At 40.3% G+C, this 22,109-nt stretch overlaps 1 protein-coding gene across 1 annotated transcript in view; it reads right to left on the reverse strand.

Moving 5' to 3' along the window:
- The window catches only part of LOC124873322 (importin-13-like), a 36,047-nt gene extending 18,510 nt beyond the window's left edge, over nt 1-17,537 (reverse strand). The window contains exons 1-7 of the mRNA XM_047373884.1: nt 17,397-17,537; nt 16,924-17,010; nt 6,576-6,701; nt 6,119-6,475; nt 4,367-4,620; nt 1,135-1,275; nt 197-338 (exon numbers count right to left, since the gene is read on the reverse strand). Coding sequence (XP_047229840.1) covers nt 197-338; nt 1,135-1,275; nt 4,367-4,620; nt 6,119-6,475; nt 6,576-6,701; nt 16,924-17,010; nt 17,397-17,522 — 1,233 coding nt within the window. The 5' untranslated portion in view covers nt 17,523-17,537. The remainder of the gene's footprint in view (nt 1-196; nt 339-1,134; nt 1,276-4,366; nt 4,621-6,118; nt 6,476-6,575; nt 6,702-16,923; nt 17,011-17,396) is intronic.
- Nucleotides 17,538-22,109: the final 4,572 nt, after the last annotated feature.

Raw genomic sequence — 22,109 nt, forward strand, 5'->3', positions numbered from 1 at the left:
TTTCCTTAAAGTTTACCACACTAAAGCAGTCATTAATGTTCATTTTGCATAAAAGAAAAATATTATTGCAAGACAAATAAGAGCTGTCTCTAAAGACTGGACTAAACTAGAAGAAAGTAGACCATATGAGCTGAAACATAGTGACCCTTATCAGATTAAATATCATCATACAAAACTGAATGTTAACATTTCTTACCTGTAGTGTGTACCAGAAGGTAAGTGTAAGGGAGCTAGTGGTCTCATTGACTGGATAATGGCCAGGGATGCCTGTACAAAACATGATCATGTTGACTAAAGCCAGGAAGCTCTGCCAGTGATCCACCTGCTCCAACAATGTCCTGCAAATACCACGAAAGAGAGCAAGTAGGATTTAGATGGAACATAGATCAAAATCTTTAGCTAGAGATAGACAGACGAAAACATTCAAAGTAACAAAGCAATACTAGTGCTGATTATCTTTAACTTCTGTTAAATTGGACATGCATTTTATCTTTAATATAAATTATTAGAGATGCACGGATTAGAGAATTGTGGCTGATGTCCAATCTCTGTTTTTGTTAGGGCTCTTATGAGATAATTTTAGCAGGTTCAGTTTTCCCATTAAGAGCCACTAGCAGCATTTAAAATGTAAAATTTCAAGCTTTCATGCCATGAACTGTTATAATTACTGTCATTTTTTCATCAGGAGAGTAGGTGATACCCCACTATGTGTGAGAAAGTCATCGCAGTTTTACCAACTTAAAACAAGGATAAAATTATAATGACATTTAAACCTTCTTGTAGCATAAGATTTAGCACGTTTAACATTAATAACTTTAAAAAGCAGCCTTTGTGTATTTCTCCAAGGCTGTCAACATATTCCATAACAGAGAGAAGCTCAAAACTCAAAAGGTTTAAACAGAATAACTTTGCTTCAATACATTCTGCCTTCGTGTTGTCTGCTCCACTCGGCTCTGGTTTAATTAGCTTTTTTTGCCAATTTAATGAAACATCTCCAAAGTGGGTATGAACTGACACCCACTAATAAAGAATCCAGTTGCAGAGAGCAGCAGCCTTAGCTGAGAAACATTACTATTGTCTTATTTTGGTTTTAATAATGTCATAACATTTGCTTAAATGGACAAAAACACACACCTGGAGTGGTTCTCTCCCAGTGTTACAGCGATCCTGCAGATTCCATGGCATGTCTCCATGTCTCCATTCTGCACAGCCTCCCTGAGCTGATCGTGGAGGGCCAGCACTTGGGGAACCAGTTTCAGTAATGTGTTCACATATCTATAAACCATGGACATAACACACAAAATAAACAAACCTTAAGATTGGAACATATTTAATACTAATATTTCTAAAAATACACATAAAGCTGCAAAAACACAGCAAGCACAAGTGAAGAAAATGTTTACTGGTGTGTAGAAAACTGATTCCCTCTTTATGGCTAGCTTGACGTATTTTTATTTCTTTCTAAATCACGTCAGTCCAAGTCAATCCAACCTCTGATCTCTGATCCAGCACACCCACCAAAAAGATCCCACATATCTACTAAGGAACCAGACAATCTATTCAAAGCTCCTTTTTGCAGCTACTCTGCTGTCAGTAATAATTACGTCTACTAGCTGCTGTCTCAGCCATTTATAAGTCCCCTCACTCTGAATAATTCACACACACAGACACATGGTTACACATGCACGGGTCTTCATCTGCACATGTCAACATTAAACATCGCTCCTCCTGTCATCGTTGGTGACAGCGAAAGGAGGAGTGACGTTTGAAGATGAGGGACAGAGAACGTGTTTCCTGAATGTCACACAGAGGATTGTGCGCACACATGAATGCAATGCATGAAAACCATATTACGTGTCCTGGGAGTTTGTGGTATGCAGGAGGCGGTTCAACTTTCAGAAGAATCGCAATAAGGATGTTTGGCCAGGCTGGTGAATGTTTATCAATGACACAGTAAGGTTGTTGAACATTGTTAGCATTTAAAACAACAAACATTATATAAAAGCTAACAATGCTTCTTTCACAAGCTCCTTGAGTGCAGCAACAATTGATTTTAAGACAGATATGCTTTTTAGTCAAAATTTCCTTTAAAAAAATCCGGTTTCCTACATATTTTCCATTGTTGAAATTCAATAGTTTTTCCACAATCCAATTTCCAAATTAAATATTTTTTGCCTATTTTTCAATTATAACCCAAATAGTTCACTATGATTGATGATTAACAAAGATTGATGAATGCATAGACAAAGGGATGGATGTAACAATGGACGTACAGACAGACGGACAAAGCAATGGATATACAGCAATAAGGATAAAGTGAAGGACGGATGGATCTATGCATGTATGTGTGGGAAAATGGATGCATGCATGGAGCAACAGATGAATCGATGCAAGCACAGACGGACGGACGGTTAGGAAATTTTGCATTTTCCATTTTGTTTTCATACACTTATCAATGCCTGGAAAGTACTTTAATAAAATTCCACGTTTCCAGATCACGTCAGAATGCTTAAACCTACATTGCATCGTAGCAACACTTTTGTTTGTGCAATAGCCATTCCAACCACAAACCATATAAATCTACTGTAAAAGCCGAAACTATCACAGAACAAAGAATTAGGTTTAGGGGAACAAAATAAGTTTTCAAGAAAACTAACAAGTAAAGAGAAATGAAGAAAGAAGAAATAAAAAATATAGGACTGCAGCTCATGGGTTAAATTCACTAATTTGCCTCTAGACCTCTTTTAGGCTGAGAAGCCTTTTATATGGCCCTGCTATATAAGGCAAATCCTCAAACCAGCAGTCTAGCCTGAATAGAGAAATCTCTACCCTGTTGAAATGTTATCAGTATCAATCTGGTTGTAAAAAAATAAGCCACAACCTGTGCAACTACTGGAGTATACGGCCTGTATTTGACCAACTTTAGGAGCAGTGCCAGGAATAGCTTTTATCTTTACTGTCTGAGTGACTACATGCCTCCCTGCCTGCGTGTGTGTGTGTGTGTGTGCATGCGTGCATTCACACGCTCAAAAGATCATTTATTTTTAATAAGGTGCCTTTCAGACAGAGGTCATGCACTCCCAGCTCAGGAGAAAGGCTGCTTGTGTGTATGTGGGGGGATTAAAAGGCCAGACTGGATGTGTATGCATTTATCCATTTCATCTCATAAAAGAAACAAATGCTGACATTTTAGAGATTCCACAGAGACCGTTTGCTGCAGACCCATCTCCGCTAACTCATCTCCTTTTCTTGCTTCTGTCCAGCCGTTTTACACAGACTCCTCCTTTAATGTCTTCTCCCTTAGTGTCTCATTCTCCCTCCCCCCTTTGTCCCTCTGTTCCCCTCTGCAATTACTGCAACACTCTGAGACAGGGGAAATAGGTTGCCTGGCAACAGGATGCAGCTGGACCAATAGCATTCCCCCAAATGAGTTGACTGTAACGTGTTTAAACAGAGAAAGAGAACAAGAGACAGGGAGGAGGGCTTGGCACTGATGGTGAGAGGTGAGAAGGGAAGAGTACAGAGAAAGGGGTAGACAGGGAGAAAAGATAAAACAGATAACAAGAAAACCAAGAGGCTGAAGTACGAAACATGACGGGCTTTGATTTCCTTTGTAAGAATGGCAGGTCAAAGTCCTGCAACTGGTTCAATACAATAATTTGTTTCTGTGGTTAATCATGGATTCACACAAGACAGAATGCACCATCCTCTCACTAGTTAGGACATGCTGAGCATAGAAAAGTTGACAAAAAAAGTCAACTTTTCTATGCTCAAGGAGAAATAACAGTCATACTGCACTGTGCTGTACTGACTGATGTAACTTAACAGGCATCTGCTTGATATGATGCCTTTGTGTTCAAACTAGCTTGCCAGCAGCAGCTTCAGATAACCAGAACCCCAGTCTGTGTAGGACTACTGGAGGTATGGAGAATAAAGCCTTATATATCTGGGTTCCTTCACACCTTCCCCCAGTCCTCCGCCTTCTCAGAGCTTCCTTTCCTTTTCTCTTAGCACAGTCCCATCACCCCCGCCCGCTCTGTCTCTAAGGGAGGGGTAATGGGTGCCTGCCATGTCTGAATCAACCGGGGCATGATGACATCACTCCCCAGATCTGTAACCATAGCAACACCATCCAACCGCGAAATGCTGCTTTCCTCCTCTTGGCTGTGAGCTTGCCCTGTACCAGTCCTATCTTCCTTTTATCCATCCATCCCTCCCTGGTGCCTTTTAGTAACCACACAGCCAATTTTCTCCCCCATCGTGTGTCTTTATTGTACTTCAGCATTAGTTCAATATAATTTCTTTTCTTATGAGCACAACGTTCTTTACTATTTCATAGCAAATAGGCAACAGACATTGAACATACCTTTGGGAGTCCGGTTGAGAAATGGCGTTGACTATAGCCTCTACTGCTGTGTCAAAGAGCTCCAGGTCAGACAGGGCGCTGAAGCAGTCATGCACTAGGCCTTCGCTCTCGTTGAGGGGCACATCCAGCAGCACCCATGATGACAGGCAGCGCAGCACGCGGGCTTTAACCGCCCCGGGGCTGTCTGTTCGTCGAAGCAGTTGTTGCAGTAAGGGACAGACCGACCCCCACTCTCGACCCAGAGCCCCCCGTACCTGGACGTCCAGTAAAAACATTACATTACTTCATGTCGCTAATCATTTTAAGCAGTTATATAACTATGTTTCAGATATTTCTGCTCTGATGCCAAAATCATTCTAACAATGAATCTCAAATTAGAAAATCATTGATAATTGTATTTATTTTTGTAATTTAATTCAAAAAGTAACCCATATTTCTTATTACAAAAACATGCATATGTTTCAAGTTTTTATTTCTGTTAGGGTTGATTATTATGGCTTACAGTTAATGAAAACCCAAAATTCAGTTTCTGAGAAAACTGGATTACATGAGATGAATGAAAAAGGATTTTAATTTTCAGACAGCAAACCAAAAACCATGTATTGTACAGTATAAGCCCTCAATACTTTGTCAGGCTCATTTTGCACAATTTACTGATTCAATGCAGCATGGCATGGAGGCCATCAGCCTGTGGCTCTGCTGAGGTATTAAGGAAGCCCACTAGGTTGCTTTAATGGGGGCATTCAGGCCATCTACATTGTCGGTCTGGGGTCTCTCCTCTCCCTCTTGACAATACTCCACATATTCTCTATGAGGTTCAGGTCAAGCACAGTGATACCATGATCATTAAAGCAGATACTGGTACTTTTGGCAGTGGAATGAGCCATGTCATGCTGGAAAATGAAATCAGAATCTCCATTAAGCTTGTCAGCAGTAGAGAGCATGAAGTGCTCTAACATTTCCTGGTAGACCACATGAAACGCAAACTTTACATTTGGGAAGACGACTTTGGACCACTGAGCAACAGTCCAGTTCTTCTTCTCTGTATCCCAGGTAAGATGCTTTTGACATTGTTTCTGGTCCAAGTTGCAGCCGATATCCCGGAACCTGTTTGTGGTGAATCTTCCCCAAACTCTTTAAAAGAGGCTTTGCTTCACAATCCTCCCAAGGTTGCAGGTATCCCTGCTACATGTGCACCTTTATTGGCCACACGTTTTCCATCCACCAAACTTTCCATTATTATGCATGCATAAAGAACCCTGTGAACAGCCAGCTTCTTTGGCAATTACCTTATGTGGCTTACCATCCTTGTGAAGGGTATCAGTGACTGACTGCTGAGCTGTCCAATCAGAGGTCTTCCCCATAATTGTTTAGGCCATAAACTAGTATTTTTGTATCAAGACTCATTTTTATTGGTTCTATGTAATGTTCTACTTTTCGTTGGTATTAAGCAGTAATCATCAAGATAAACGAAATAAAAGCTTGAAATATACCACTTTGCTATATGTTGACTTTTTTATTAAACTGACATTCAGAAATATTAAGATGAACCTGTATTTTTCCAATACAAAAATTCACACAATAAATTCTTATCAGAAAACGTATGCTCATAAAATGTAAATTGAGAACTGATTTAGCTCAGTCCTAATATAGTAATGTTAGCACAGAGGTATGGAGAAAGCAATAAGTCAGTAAACCATTACTACTAAGCAGGTGGTCAAACAGGTGGCGCTGGTGCCAGGCAGATATTACCTGTCCCTTTCGGTACTGCGGCAGGCGGCTGGTCTGGAACTCCTCGGGCAGCACAGTGAGCAGTTCCAGTAAAGCCAGGCAACGTGCCCGACCATCCACCCCTCCCCCCTCCTCCTGAAATACCCGGACCATTTCTGCCACAGCGCCAGGCCAGGCATCAGGCATCGTGTTGAGTGCCAAAGAGGCCAGTGCCACACACAGCCGGGTGAGAACCATCTTGGAGCCGGAGGAGAAGCAGGCTATCTGGGAGAACAACTGGCTCTTCAGGGACTCATACTGGTCTGTTGGGATGTCCGACCAGTACCTAGAGATTTTGGTGTGAAGTGCGCTAGCCCCGAAGTACTGAATCTCAGGCACCTATTAGAGAAAATACATGTGAATATAAAACAATCTTTAAAGTCTTCCTTTGTATTATTATTATTGAGTTTTTTAATTTAGTTTTTTAAGGACCATGTACCTTATCTGGGCTGAGTAGGACCCAGCAAAACTGCCAGGCCTGAGGTGAAACCTGAGCTTGCATCAGCCATTTCTGGGCCAGATTCTTGTTTTCTATGTTTGGATCATAATATAACTGATGAAGAGCCTGGAAATAAGCATGGAAATGAAGAGAACAGTTAGATGCATCCACACAATGAATGACTCACATAAAGGAGTTGAACTGTCCTGAAGTTATCGTCTGAAACATCTGAAAATACAGCCAACCAGGCTGGTATACCAAGATTTTACAGAGCTGCAGTTTCAGAACCTTTAAATTCACACAGTTCCCAGAGCTTAAATAATGTATGGACCTATATAATACTCCCAAGCTTTGATAACGTTGAGTAAGAATACTATGCTTGCACTATATCACAAGTTTCATATAAAACTCTAAAAACATGATATATAACAGAACCTGACTGCTTTTATTTTAACAGGAATCCAACAATTAAATCTGATGCTGCTGAAATAATACAAAAAATGTTACTAGGACTGCATGACATCACAAAACAACTGTTTATATCGCAATAGTGACTGTCATTTAACATATGCTGCACTGATTATCATTATGTAGGGGAGTGGTGGCCTAGTGGTTAGAGCAGGAGGTTTGTGTTCCGGAGGGGACACAAGGGGCCAGGTTCCAATCCCACAGATAGCCACTCTGGGTCCCTGAGCAAGACCCTTAGAATGCTCCCTGGGTGCCGCCCAATGGCAGCCCACTGCTCCTTATAAGGGATGGGTTAAATGCAGAGGACAAATTTCGTTGTAATGTACATGTGCAATGACCAATAAAATTGATTATTATTATATAATATTGTTTTTTATAACATAGAACAGGTAAGAATATAGCATAAACACCGGGTTAGTTTAATGGTAGTCGTTTTTATTGGCCTTATTATACCCATTTTCTTTTTTTGCTTTCTATAGAACAGAATAGAATACAAATAGAAAAAAATTTTTTATAAAAATGTGAGGGGTGTATCAGAATATCACATACAGTGGGGACAACAAGTATTTGATACACTGCCGATTTTGCAGGTTTTCCCACTTGCACAAAGCATGTAGAAGTCTTTCATTTATTTCATAGGTCCTCTTCAACTGTGAGTGACGGAATCTTGAACAAAAATACAGAAAATCACATTGTGTGATTTTTTTGGTAATTAATTTGTATTTTATTGCATGACATAAATATTTGATCACCTAACAACCAGTAAGAATCCCGGCTCTCACAGGCCTGTTAGTTCTTCTTTAAGAAGCCCTCCTGTTCTCCACTCATTACCTATATTAAATACACCTGTTTGAACTCATCTGTATAAAAAGACACCTGTCCACAGTCTCAATCAAACTTGTTCTCCCCACTGTAAGTGTTAAATATAATGTTATTAAAACTGTAACAATCAGTTTTAGCGATTAGCAGCCAAAGTCAGCTTTCTGTTTGAAATAAAGGAAATAAGATCACATTATACGTTGCTGATTTAAATATTTGTGTAAATGTTGTGATACCAATATATTTTTACTCAGGTGATCATTCAATGAGAATCTCATACGGGACCATGCCTACACCGGCGACGGAGAAAACGAAGGGTGTCTGGGAAAACAAAGCAGCTAACATAGAAACAACCACAGTCCTCCGTACTCCTGACAGTCGGAGAGAGAGCGGGTTACATCATTGGAGAAGAGCTCCCACAAACACACAGTAGACACATTACCCCAAAAACCTCAGCAGACTAGAAAGCAATGAACTGAAAACAGTCCTTTTTAAAGCACAGCTTCGGGTGTTTTGAGGACTTGAGTGCAAGGACGACAAAGGAGGAAAGAGGTAAAGATAAATATATAATGGGAACAAGTATGAGAGGGATATAAGGGACAGGATAAATAAGCATTAATTAGACAGATGTCTTCAATTCTGAAAACGCTGGAATACTGCTCTTGAAAAATGTTGGCTTTTCTCTCATCTTGTAACACACTTGCACACGGTTAGTGAACTAAAACCTCTGGCAGCCAGAGTAAAGAGCATTATCAAGAGCACAGAAAAAAAAAAGATTCATGCTGTGAGCTTCATCTCTGCACCCTTGTCATCCAAAACCACCAATCTTGCCCTCTCAGGTTTATCTATACAGCTGTCATCCTACAGCCTAAACTCATTTTCATCCCAGCCATGGCATTCAATATTGAACATTTTGCAAATACAATAATAATCTAAAAATCATTCTTTTAATTAACAAGCAAAGATTAAAACAAAACAAAAACAGTGTAACAGAATGCAGCGAGACAGCTGCAGCTGCAAAGAGGAAAATCAAACTAATGTCGATGCATTCTGGTAGCAGAGTATCAGGTAGCCTTCCTCAGTCTGCCATCATCCAGTACAATTATCTGTCTCCTCTTAATGTGCAAGGCTCTGAACAAGCCAAGCTGTGTTACTAAGCTGACAATCTTCAGAGAGCCAGGTATCACTTCTGCCTCTATGAGTGGAAACAGAGACTGTAGGTACCCATATAAAATACAAAGCAGGTGCAGAATTTATATTATGCTTGAAGTTTTAACTTATTCATGGCCAACAGGGTCTCTGCGCTCAAAAAACATCCACCTGCATGTTGTGCTCTTTAAAGAATAAAACCCACTCATACATAAACTTGGCTTTGATATGGATTCCCAGGAGAGTAGGGATTAATGTAGACAAAATGGTAGTTAGGATAAAAATAAAATGATGGCTCCTGCAGTGTCTTTCAATGGATGATTATCAAGGCTTCCTTTACACAGCCATCCAGCTCCACTTTGGCATTTCTCTAATAGAGGGTGGGATTTCAGAGTTAAAAGAAGCAGCTAATCATCACTGCAGTCCATTCTGTGGCTGCAGACCTCTCCTTATCTTATCCCAAACAGCTCTGTGTGTCCTTCTGGGGATCAATATCAAAACCAAAGACAAAAAACAAGCTGGTTAGTTCACTTCTTCAATCTTACAAAAAAACTACCCTTATCAATAAAAACACCACCGCACATACGAGCCATTAGTGTTACTTATCTTGACTGTATATTGTTAGCCGGCTCTGAAAGTACATGCAAAGGGATGAATATCCATAGAAACAACAGAAATATCTCCAACCTACAACTGAAAAAAATCTACAAAACAAATTATCTGAAGAAACTGGCTCAGTCTGACAGCAGCACACTGTTTCCAGACATGGACAGATGGCATTAATTGTACATAAGCATGAAGTTACGGGACAGAACTGCAGTAGCATGGCTCGGTCACAAAGTTTCCTACTGCAGCCTGGGATATTACTAAAGATGCACCAATCAGGGGTTTTGTTGCTGGTTTGCCGATCACCAGTGTAAAGCTCTGACTTGACAATACTGAGTTAGCTGATTCTGGTTTCTCTTTACGAATTAATTGAAAAATATTCACCACCCATGCCAAAGTGCTAGTCCATCACCTTTGGGAGAAACATCAAGACTTGGATGACCCACTACTTCCCCCAGACTTACAGATATTATGGCAGCAATGGGAAGGTGAACTCGACCTGCTGCCCCAAATTCACTTTCCCAGGCACTCTTCTCCTGTGGTTGATGATTCTTTTGTCACCAGCAAACAAATATGTATCTTCTGTGATGCCTCAGAGCAAGCGTGTGGATCAGTCGCATACCTCAGGACTGGGGAAAGTCAAGGTGGGATCCACCTATGCTTCCTCCAGGCTCACTCACGAGTAGCCCCACGGCATTAAATGACCATACCTCGGGTGTAGCTATCTGCAGCCTTAACAGGAGCCCAGCTGGCCAAGCTTTTAAACACAGAGCTCACCCTGAAGAATAACACCACCACCTTGTGGATTGATTCTGCTGCAGTGTTAAGGTGGATGCTTTCAGATTCATGTCGCTACAAAGTATTTGTTGAGCGGCTGAGGTTCAAGACCTAACAGATCGGCAGTCTTGGAGTTTGTTGATTCAGCCAACAATCCAGCTGACGACATTACTCAAGGCTAGACCTTACAGGCTCTGTCTGAGCCGAACAGATGGAACCAAGGCCTCCCTTTCCTCCTTCAGAGCCAACTTCAAGGACAACTGGCCTACTAAGCCAAGGACCCCACCAGAGGAGGAACCCTTAGAATTACGAATGTCAGCCTTTTGTGGTACAGCTTTAACCACAGCATCCTCAAACCCAGAATCTGAGACGTACAAGACTGACAGGAACTACTTCTATCCACTGCTAAGAAGCTACAAGGTACAGCAGGGAATGGAGGAGGTTTGACTGCTGCAGACCATAGCATCACAGAGAAGCACATTGTAAGTAGAATACAAAGTGACAATTTTTCTGACGAGATCAAGCTTTTTAGACTGGGAAAGCCTGTTGCCACTAACAGCAGACTCTGTACTTTGGCACCAGAGTTGGATGAATCAGGAGAAATCAGGGTAGGCGGCAGACAGACACACAAAGAATCTAGAGTTCGGGACAGTACATCCGATTGTTTTAGATCCACACCACCCATTCACCAGACTGCTGATACAGGGTTACGTTGATGTCTATGCCATCCCGGTCCTGGGTGGATATTCACAGAGGCTTTTGGATACTGCGAGGCAGAGAAGCTGTTCGATGTCATCAATCCAACTGCCCTGACTGCAGACGGTGGAAGGCCAAGCCTACTATTCCCTGAATGGTTGACTTACCTGCCGCCCATCTCCATCTCTTTAAGCCTGTTTTCCACTCCACAGGAACAGACTGTTTCAGACCATTTGATGTCTAAATTGGATGCCGTAAGGAAAAAAGGGCATACTCTTTAAGTGCTTAACGACTAGGGCTGCCCACCTTGACATTCTCACCCACCTCGATGTTGACTCTTTTCTTTTGGTCCAGATTTATCAGGCAATACCTTTCAGGTTTGCAAGTCAGACAAAAATAGCAGTCTGCTGAGGCTGACATGGTTGAGGGAACTGTAGTCATGCCCATGGATCCTCAGCTTCCCAGAGCGCTTTGGCCAATGGGAAGAGTGACCAATGTGCATCAAAGTGCTGATGGTTGCATCAGATTTGCGGACAGAGTCTACACCAGACCGGTGGCAAGGATGAGTTCTTCCTGCTTTACAAGAGGAGTCCAACAGCCACAGTTCATCATCAGAGACTTAGACCATCGCCTTCCTCTGGAGCAAATATACCTCCTACATTTAGGGGCAGCTGTTAGAAAGGCTCATGCTTGCCACTGGACATGGACATTTCACAATGCAATTGTGTTAAAATAGAGTTCATGTTGTTGTTTTGAACCTGGGTGGAGTCAGGGTGCCACTTAATGGTAAGATTTTCATTGTTTTAGAGGTGTGCTGAGCAACGTATTTCAGTGCGTGGATGTTTGCAGCTGGTGCTGACTTCGCTTTGTAGTTGATGTGCGTTACTGACTTATTGTACGTAATTCTTTATTAATCCCCACAAGCAAATTAGTTCAGTGTAATAATGTAGTTTCGTCCTGTGATGTGTAGTAATGTCAATATTTAGACTGCTATTAGCATACTGCACCTTGCTAACATCTGTGAGCATATGCTGTGTAATTGGTGAGGTGCCTCAGTTATTTTTCTGGTATCTTGCTGTGCTCCTATCAGTAATTATTTTGAGTTTGATATTGCATGATTAATATGACGTCTAAGTCATTTAACTTCATAGGAAAAAGTTTAATTATCTGTTTTGGTAATTATTGGGCACCTGCAGTCAGTTTACGACCAGCAGGTGCCACTGCTGTACTTTGTATCTATTAATTATTCTTAAGGTGAATTATTATTTGTTTTGTTTCTCATGTGATTTAGACCACATCCCTCTATCTACTTCATGTATATACAGCTGCTCTAACTGCTAATTAAATATTCAAAGAAAATTCCATCTCCAGTTTATGTCCTGACCGACACTCGGTGGCGAGTGTAATTCATCCCCCAGCTTTGCATTATTCTGTGGATCCTCATCTACAGGGACACTTGCTTAAAGCATTATAGAAATCTTTTAAAGATAAAGAGTTGGTAAAGTGGTCAAGTCATCAAGAAACCTTTTCAAGAAAACTGTGTTATTTAGATGAAAATAATCACTTATTTTTTTCCATTAGCTGGACAGACTACTCATTAACTTGGGTCTACTGTGCTATGAACACAAATCAGAAGAACATTAACACTGTTTACTTATTTATTTATTGCAGGTCATGTTGCTATTGTGGCATCCAACATTATTACTGCATATAGCATATTTTCCTCATATCGTGCAGCTGTAGTTCAGAGTATTATAAACCAATTAAAATATTTTCTTATTCAAAATGTTCCTTTCTCTGACATTTAAGCACAATATTGTTACCTATTATCTGGAGAACTAAATACCCAACATAAATCTACTACTACTAAGTGTGAACGAGAGAAAACTAAGTGAACTCCAGGTGAGCAACAAAGCTTCTTGCACCTTTTGTGCTTCCTCTGACTTCATCGTTAGGAAAAACACCTCAGTCTTCCTCCTGCAGGAACAACTTCTACAACGAACATTGTCGTCAAAGCAACCTGTTGCCAGGTATGTTTAGAGCTCTCACAGATCGGGAAAGAGATTTTTTACCGATCCGATTTTTTGGTCAGATCAAGTTGTGATAGGTCATGCAATGATTTCCTGGAGCAGATCTTTAGATATCAATACATATATACCTGTATAACACTTGAATTGGGATTATTAAAATTGGTAGCATAACAACAAAACACTTTCAAAGAACATACAGTAAAACATAGTAAATAATAAAGTACGCAGCAAGAAGGACAAACCAAAACCAAGCCAGTGAACTGAAAATATTATTGTGTCAATTAATGATTTACATAAACAGAAAAAAGACAAAAGAAAGATGGACTTTCTCAATGGACAATATAATTATTGTTTATTTAAATAGCATCCAATCCTCATAGCTGTAATAAACACAGAATTACATCCAAATATTTAGAACAGGTCTTTTGACACTATTCCCAGCCACAGCAGGTCATCTGAACCAGGGCTTCAGAGTGCGTTCCACTCATCTGATCTTCAGGAGAGTCACTCTTAAGATCATCACTGTGATAAAAGCCTGATTTTTTATTATTTCTGTGTGCATCACAGACCTTCAAGCGCTTGTTGATTATTACCAGAAAGAATAGTTTGTCTTAAGACTTGCGTGGGTGTTTGTTGACAGCACACAGGCATGGCAAAAATTAAGAGAAGCAGGATGTTGCCAATAGTGAAAAGATCTGAGCATAAGATCAAAAAAGCCCATTGTCTTAGATGACCCTTTTTCATTTCTAAATCTTAGCTGCATGGATAGACAAAAATAATATTCTGTAGCGGTCGCAAAATCATTAACACAATACCCAGGACTGGCATAAAACAGAGTAATGAACAAATCATGCTACACAACTGTATCGAGCAACCCGATAGTCGTGTGTTTAACATTGAACTATCTTCCATAGATGATTTGGCCTGGATGGAAAATGAACCACCCATCTCTGACCAACAAAAACCTACTTCATATTACAGGTGCACTGAGAGAACCCTGGTCTTCTCTTATCAATTTTAGTTGATTTTAAAGCCGCATTCATATTATTTTTTTCAGGCTTCCAGCCGTGAGTGCTCATTAGTTATTTATATTAGGAACAGAGGCAAAGTCACAGTGTGTATAAACCAGAGACAAACTGATTACTGAGGCTACATTTTAGGTTGTACTTGGCATCTTATATTAACGATTAGCAAAGTTAGCACAGCTAGTATTACTAAAGCAGTGTGTGTTCCTTACTTTAACCATGAGACCTTCAAAAGGCTACCGACATTTTTAAATCGAGTTCCAAGAAAGACCTTTAAAAGCTCTAAAGGATAAAACACAGCAGGTCTGCTGTACATCGTTAGGCCTTCCTGTTATCTGCCAAATGTTTCGCTCGTTCCTGCTCTTTCTTTGCCTGAATGAACTGCATTCATGTCTTGGATATGTTGTGGAAAATTGTTTCCTTTTAAATAGATTTAAATATTTTGTTTTTCCTCTGATTTCATTCTAAACATCTCACTCACAGCGAGTTTCCTTCTATCGGTAACAATTTCCATACTGAAAAGCAGTGTTGTTACAACAATCCAGTAGCCCTTGAGTATTGTGAATTCATTGATTGGAAGAGCATCTACCATTTGAGTTTCCAACCAGCCCATCACTGATCAGGGCTGACCAAGGTGAAATTTGAAATTGGCTGGTGAATGACCATTCACCAGCCAATTTCTCAGCACTTCTCTACTTCTAACTCTGTCATATGTGTCTCTGTGACCGATTTTGCTTTCCAACACTGATCCTTAAACATGTTAGGTTTTACTCTGAATCATCTTCCTAATTCTTATACTTGATGCAACATATTCGTCTTATTCTATCTCAACACTGTTTCAGAAGAGTAAAAAGTACAAAGTCTGGAAGATGAGCAGTCCTGAATGGACCCTGGGACTAATAGTGGCTCATTTTTAAAGCTTGCTGTGAGGGACTGTTGACTGAAGCAATGTGACACAAAGTGACCCCTGGCCAAGCACCCCTGAGCAAGATGATGGGCAGGTCAGACCAAGCATTATGTGGAACTGTACAGTAACTCCCTCAGGGAGAGATTTATAAAATCTCAACAGCGCACACTTACAACCCAGAACTGACCTTTCAGATTTCCTTAAAAGAAATAAAGTAAGTAGTACTTATTAATAAATGTAAGGCAGTATACAATTTATTTCCTTATGCACAAAGATGGAGACAATGTTTGACTTTGTCTAAAGGACCCAATACTAAACAAAGAGTTGTCTGTTGGACACATGGGCCAGGAACCATCATCTCCAACACAATGCTGACAACAAGTAACAGTGCGCACTAATTCAACGCAAACTTAAAAACCTATTTTACTCTAATCACTCAAAAGGAAAGACAAATACATACCAATGTAAACAGAAAAATCCTAAAAGAAACCTTTTTTGAAGCATTTTTTTAACGTCATCTAATTAGTTATGATCAGGATGATAGTGATTTCCAAATTTATTTTAGGCCTTACTGTTCATTATAATAATCACCTAATCAGATTATTTTTAAAAGATTATAACCCCTAAAAGCAAAAAAAAAAAAAAAGTGTGCTACGGGTTCCCTTATAAAAGGATTAACAATTGGACCTTAGAAGAAGAAAACCTCATCAATATTGTAATTCAGCTCCAGAGTGACTCCAGAGATGGTTCTAATTATAACATGTCTCTATGTATGTGTGTGTATATATATATATACATATATATACATATATATTTGTACAGCAAAAGGTAGCATAGCACAGCCTCTGCTCCACCTAACACTGTGCACTGCTGGTCAGCTGGAGTAAAGAAAGCTGGTACACTTTTCTCTTGCTTACGGCAAAGACAAATTTGACAGTTTGTCAATGTTTTTGTTTGTGAAAACATGGACAATCATGATGTAGAAACTAAAAGAAGCATCCTCCCATCAATCCTCTGAAGGTAAAGCTGTCTCAGACCTACAGTTGGCAAGGTGCAAGTGAATCCAGACTAGCTATCCAAACAGAGCCGAAGAATACAAAAAGGTTATAAATATAACATTATTATACCTGTAATAATTATGTTATATTATGAATGAATGAATGAATTTATACATTTCTGTTTTAATTTATTTGCAAAAACACTGAATCTTTGGCAGTTCTACTCAAGGTTATCATCGCAGGCTACTCAATGCTCTCGTCATCAAAAGAAGTAAAAGAGAGAAAAACAAAAAACCCATGCAGCTATTAGACCTACAACCCAATGCTTAATCGTTTCCCCTGCAGGAATGTGCATGCTCCCTCTGATCTGCCTTTAATCATTTTTGTCGCATCACCTATCTCCTCAAGCCCCCTCCTGTTTCTCTGCTGGCACATCCCTCACCTTTATCATCTTCCATCAATCCTGCTCCTCCACTGAGCACCTCTATCTCTCCCCATCCTTCCTCCCCCACCTATCATCCTTGGTATGTCCAAGCCATTGGCCGCCCAGAAGCGTAATTCATCACAGCAACCTGGCACTTAACAGCGCCGTGCAAGCAAATACACATCATACTTTATCCAGTCCCTCAGAGGACAACAAGACGACGCAGAGAAGCACTTTATATATAAGGAACATGAGCTGGTAACTTTAATTCCGTATATCCACACGTTGTTTACTAATTTTCTCTGTTAAGTAAAAAAAATATGCTATTATTATGTGGTTACATTATAAATAAAGTTCTATTTTCCAGGTGATGTACCTTAAATAAACCAGCTTCTTTATTCTACAGACTGAATAATTGTTTGACAGGCTGTTGACATATGAAGACTCACCTTCTCTACGTTCTCCACGGTGAAGTCCAGAGCGTCCGGTGTGGTTACTATTCTCCCCGGCGTCTCCATATCTCCGCGGACACGGAGCTGTCAAACGGCCAAATGGGAGAGAAGCGTTCACTAATTTGTTTCCCGTTACAGATAATCACATTTCACTAGTGTACACTCCACGGGAGCCGTCTGACTGTTTTATTTTGTTGCTGTGATTCTTATCTGGGGTTTAGGATGACGTGAAAACGCCGACCGGAAAGCTAACGCTAGCCTCCTGTCGCTAACCTCCCACTGTAGAAAAAGCACACTAAGCAAGCAGCTATGCTAACGTAAAGCTAACGAATGTAGCAATGTAACCGAACACAGGCGCACAAACGCAACAACCCAATTATGTAAACAGTCGTGGTGTAACAAGCGGCGTGAAAACTACGCTTTGGCAGTATGTTATCTGAAGGAAGCTCAGAGCAGTGTCCTTTCCACACCTTTATGTCCAGAGACGGTATGAGACGATGTTGACAGCTCCCTCCCTGCCGCTTCTCTTTCTCTCCGTCACCAGGAGCTTTTTTTGCTGCATTCAAGAACTTTAGGAAATATCGTATTCGAAACATTGGGACCACCCAAATACAATATGAGATTTGGAGAGATACTGAGATAAAAATGTTTAAAATGTAACGATGCACAACTGTAAAATAGGTTATTTTATTTTTTAAATAGCCAGTTGTTAAATAGTTTAAACTATAGCTGTTATTGTATTGTTATTAGAATTTAATAGGAGTTGGGTTGTTATTCTCACATTGTAATTGTGCAGCTAAACAAACAATTAATGTTATACATGGCTAGTTATTGTCATATATTACATCGTTTTAAATTATGCATACATGTCCCATAATCACTGGCAGCTTTTCATTTGGGCAATATGGCTTTCAACCCAGGGCATCATAGTAAATGGTAAATAGCCTGCACTTGTATAGCGTTCCATCAAGTCCCCAAAGACCCCAAAGCGCTTTACACTACAATCAATCATTAACCCATTCCTACACTGACAGTGGTGAGCTACAATGAAGCCACAGCTGCCCTGAGACACAGTGACAGAAGTGAAGCTGCCATACGATTGGTGCCAGTGGGCCCTCTGACCACCATCAGCAGGCAAGGCGGATGAAGTGTCTTGCCCAAGGACACAACATCTGAGACAAACAGAGCAGGGATTCGAATCAGCATCCCACTGGTTACAGGACAAACCCCTACCACTGTCGCCATCTAGCTCATGAATAACTAACCAATTTGTGAGTCCCATTTAGTAGATACCCTCTGTGTACATTTAATGTTTATGACTTGTACTATCCAGTACAGATACATGTTATTTATATTGTGTATGTTCAATATCCCCATAAACACCATCATGCACATTCCTGCATATTTATTTAATAGTATTCCAATTAGTCTGTTTAATATAATCATTTATACACACAGAACCAATTTCTTACAGCACAGCTGTGTCCATGACAGCCCTCAGATCTATTCCTGTTATAGCGTTGTATTGCAGCACATTACTTTTTGCTGTGGATTTTCATTTCTGCTGCTTGTTCTGATTCTACGACTATTTGTAAAAAAATCTTTTGAATACTGGTTATGAAGTGTCTACCAAAAGTGTAAAAACCTGTACAGTTGTATATATTCACCCCCCTATTCTATTCTATTCAAGCTTCCTCCTCTGCCACATGTGGATGTGCCCATTAGCAAGGCCTGAAGTTGCCTGATTATCGGTGAATGGATATGCGAGCGACTGTATTGGTGGCTGGTTGAATTTGGCTCCAGTGAAAAAGGGCTTTAAATGGTCGGTATGACTAGAAAAATGCTATACAAGTTTAGCCCATCCACCTTTTTCATGTCTTTCAAGCTGGTGGAATGCAGATATGGTTCTAATGCAACCAGACTGCCTGATTAGTCTTGGCAAGGGCGCCTCCTTGTGGACCAATGAATGTATCGCATCACTGTAGTAGCCTATTATACTTGCAGTATACAGAAAAGTATGAACATTAAACTTATTACACCCAAAATGAACAGCCTAAAAAAGATTGTCGAGGCCGACGTGTTTCATTGACCGCAGAGTTGTAAAATGTTTCAGATGCCGAATCTTTTTTCAAAGCAGACAAAACTCAGCAGATACAACACTGTTTTCAAAATGACAATGTGAAAAGGTAACTTCCCCTTAAATTTTATACCTGGTTGTGCCACACTTGACAGCATCAAGTGCCATCAGGATGTGATCAATCTTTTCCATTACTGTGGAGGATTTTTGGTCTGCTCGTATTTGCAGAATTGCTTTAACTCAGCCACATCAGAGGCTTTCTGAGCATGAAAGTTTAAGGTCAAACCATAAAATTGCAATCAGCTTTAAGTCAGGATTTTGATTATTCCACTCCAAAACCTATATTGCATTTTGGTTTTTTTTTACCCATTCAGAGGTTTGATGGCTGGATATTCTCCTGTAGGATGTAGAGCAGAATTCATGGTTCAGTCAAATACAGCAAGTCATCCAGGTCCTGAAGTAACAAACCACCCCAGACAATCACCACCTTAGTTTTTAAACCAGATGTAACAGGGGGCACACCATTCAGAAAGGTATATTTTTAGTCTATTTTTAGTCAGTCTACAAAAAAATCATCTCAAAAGTCTTGGAGAACATCAATATGCCTTTTGGTAAATGTGAAAGGGAAACCTTCTTGTTCTTTTGGTCAGCAGTGGTTTTATTTGTATTCAAAATACACAAATTAGGAGCAAATTTAGATTTTGGAGTTACAGGATACACATGTGACAGAAAAAAAGGAACAGGAGGCTGTGCAACATTTATAAAATATAATATTTCATATGAACAGATAAGTAGATGAAATCACCAAGAACATGAATCATTGTTGTGATGGTTTTAGATGTCGTTTGAATCACTTGCAGATGAGCTCACAGAAACACAAACACAGGGTTATAAAGGTTTGTTGAAATTCAGACGAGTCATCTCTCTAATTTTCATGGTTCCTCTGTTACTGGTTGAGGAGGCCTATGCAAAATAAATGGGAGTATGTGACACTCAAGCTGGCTCGAGTTGGTTCCACTGAGTGTTGGAGTGCAGATAGGCAATGCAGGTGAGCATGTCTTTGGACTTGCCAGGATGAGACCATAGAAATCAGGTGAGTAATCTAGGTACACGTATAGTTTTGTTTCTTATTGCTTTTACCATTTTATTTTGCGTGCAAAGCACTTTGGTCACACTATTGTGTGTAATAGTACTATATACAGTGCCTTGTGAAAGTATTCGGCCCCCTTGAACTGGTCAACCTCTTGCCACATTTCAGGCTTCAAACATAAAGATACAAAATTCAAATTTTTTGTGAAGAATCAACAACAAGTGGGACACAATCGTGAAGTGGAATGAAATTTATTGGATGTGTCAAACGTTTTTAACAAATAAAAAACTGAAAAGTGTGGCGTGCAATATTATTCAGCCCCTTGCGTTAATACTTTGTAGCGCCACCCTTTGCTGCAATTACAGCTGCAAGTCTCTTGGGGTTTGTCTCTATCAGTTTTTCACATCGAGAGACTGAAATTCTTGCCCATTCTTCCTTGCAAAACAGCTGGAGCTCAGTGAGGTTGGATGGAGAGCGTTCATGAACAGCAGTCTTCAGCTCTTTCCACAGATTCTCGATTGGATTCAGGTCTGGACTTTGACTTGGCCATTCCAACACCTGGATATGTTTATTTGTGAACCATTCCATTGTAGATTTGGCTTTATGTTTTGGATCATTGTCTTGTTGGAAGATAAATCTCCATCCCAGTCTCAGGTCTCTTGCAGACTCCAACAGGTTTTCTTCCAGAATGGTCCTGTATTTGGCCCCATCCATCTTCCCATCAATTTTGACCATCTTCCCTGTCCCTGCTGACGAAAAGCAGGCCCAAACCATGATGCTGCCACCACCTTGTTTGACAGTGGGGATGGTGTGTTCAGGGTGATGAGCTGTGTTGTTTTTACGCCAAACATATCGTTTTGATTGTGGCCAAACAGTTGGATTTTGGTTTCATCTGACCAGAGCACCTTCTTCCACATGTTTGGTGTGTCTCCCAGGTGGCTTGTGGTAAACTTTAAACGAGACTTTTTATGGATATCTTTGAGAAATGGCTTTCTTCTTGCCACTCTTCCATAAAGGCCAGATTTGTGCAGTGTACGACTGATTGTTGTCCTATGGACAGGCTCTCCCACCTCAGCTGTAGATCTCTGCAGTTCATCCAGAGTGATCATGGGCCTCTTGGCTGCATCTCTGATCAGTCTTCTCCTTGTTCCAGATGAAAGTTTAGAGGGACGGCCGGGTCTTAGTAGATTTGCAGTGGTCTGATACTCCTTCCATTTCAATATGATTGCTTGCACAGTGCTCCTTGGGATGTTTAAAGCTCGGGAAATCTTTTTGTATCCAAATCCGGCTTTAAACTTCTCCACAACAGTATCTCGGACCTGCCTGGTGTGTTCCTTGGTCTTCATGATGCTCTCTGCGCTTTGAACAGAACTCTGAGACTATCACAGAGCAGGTGCATTTATACGGAGACTTGATTACACACAGGTGGTTTCTATTTATCATCATCAGTCATTTGGGACAACATTGGATCATTCAGAGATCCTCACTGAACTTCTGGAGTGAGTTTGCTGCACTGAAAGTAAAGGGGCCGAATAATATTGCACGCCCCACTTTTCAGTTTTTTATTTGTTAAAAAAGTTTGACACATCCAATAAATTTCATTCTTCACAAAAAATTAGAATTTTATATCTTTATGTTTGAAGCCTGAAATGTGGCAAGAGGTTGACCAGTTCAAGGGGCCGAATACTTTCGCAAGGCACTGTAGATAAAGACTGATTGCTTGACTGTATTTATTCTTGAAGTTTGGTGGAGGACTAAGTCAGATGGGTCACAAAAGGAACTTCACTGAATGACCTTAGAGAAGCCCGTGTGAAAAGTTTAATTTAGATCACTTAACACAGATTAAAAGTAGGATGGTCAAATATTGGTAATATGTGCTGACTTTAATGAACATGCAACATTTGGGTGAGGAAACAGAATAGATGGACCGCATTCTAGGGTTGTGATTTAATATTAAGTGTATGCCCTACATACTTCAGTCCGTAGGTGGCGGTATACGGTTTGAGATGGTATTTT

The sequence above is a fragment of the Girardinichthys multiradiatus genome, chromosome 9, assembly GCF_021462225.1.
Source record: "Girardinichthys multiradiatus isolate DD_20200921_A chromosome 9, DD_fGirMul_XY1, whole genome shotgun sequence".
Classification (NCBI taxonomy): domain Eukaryota; kingdom Metazoa; phylum Chordata; class Actinopteri; order Cyprinodontiformes; family Goodeidae; genus Girardinichthys; species Girardinichthys multiradiatus.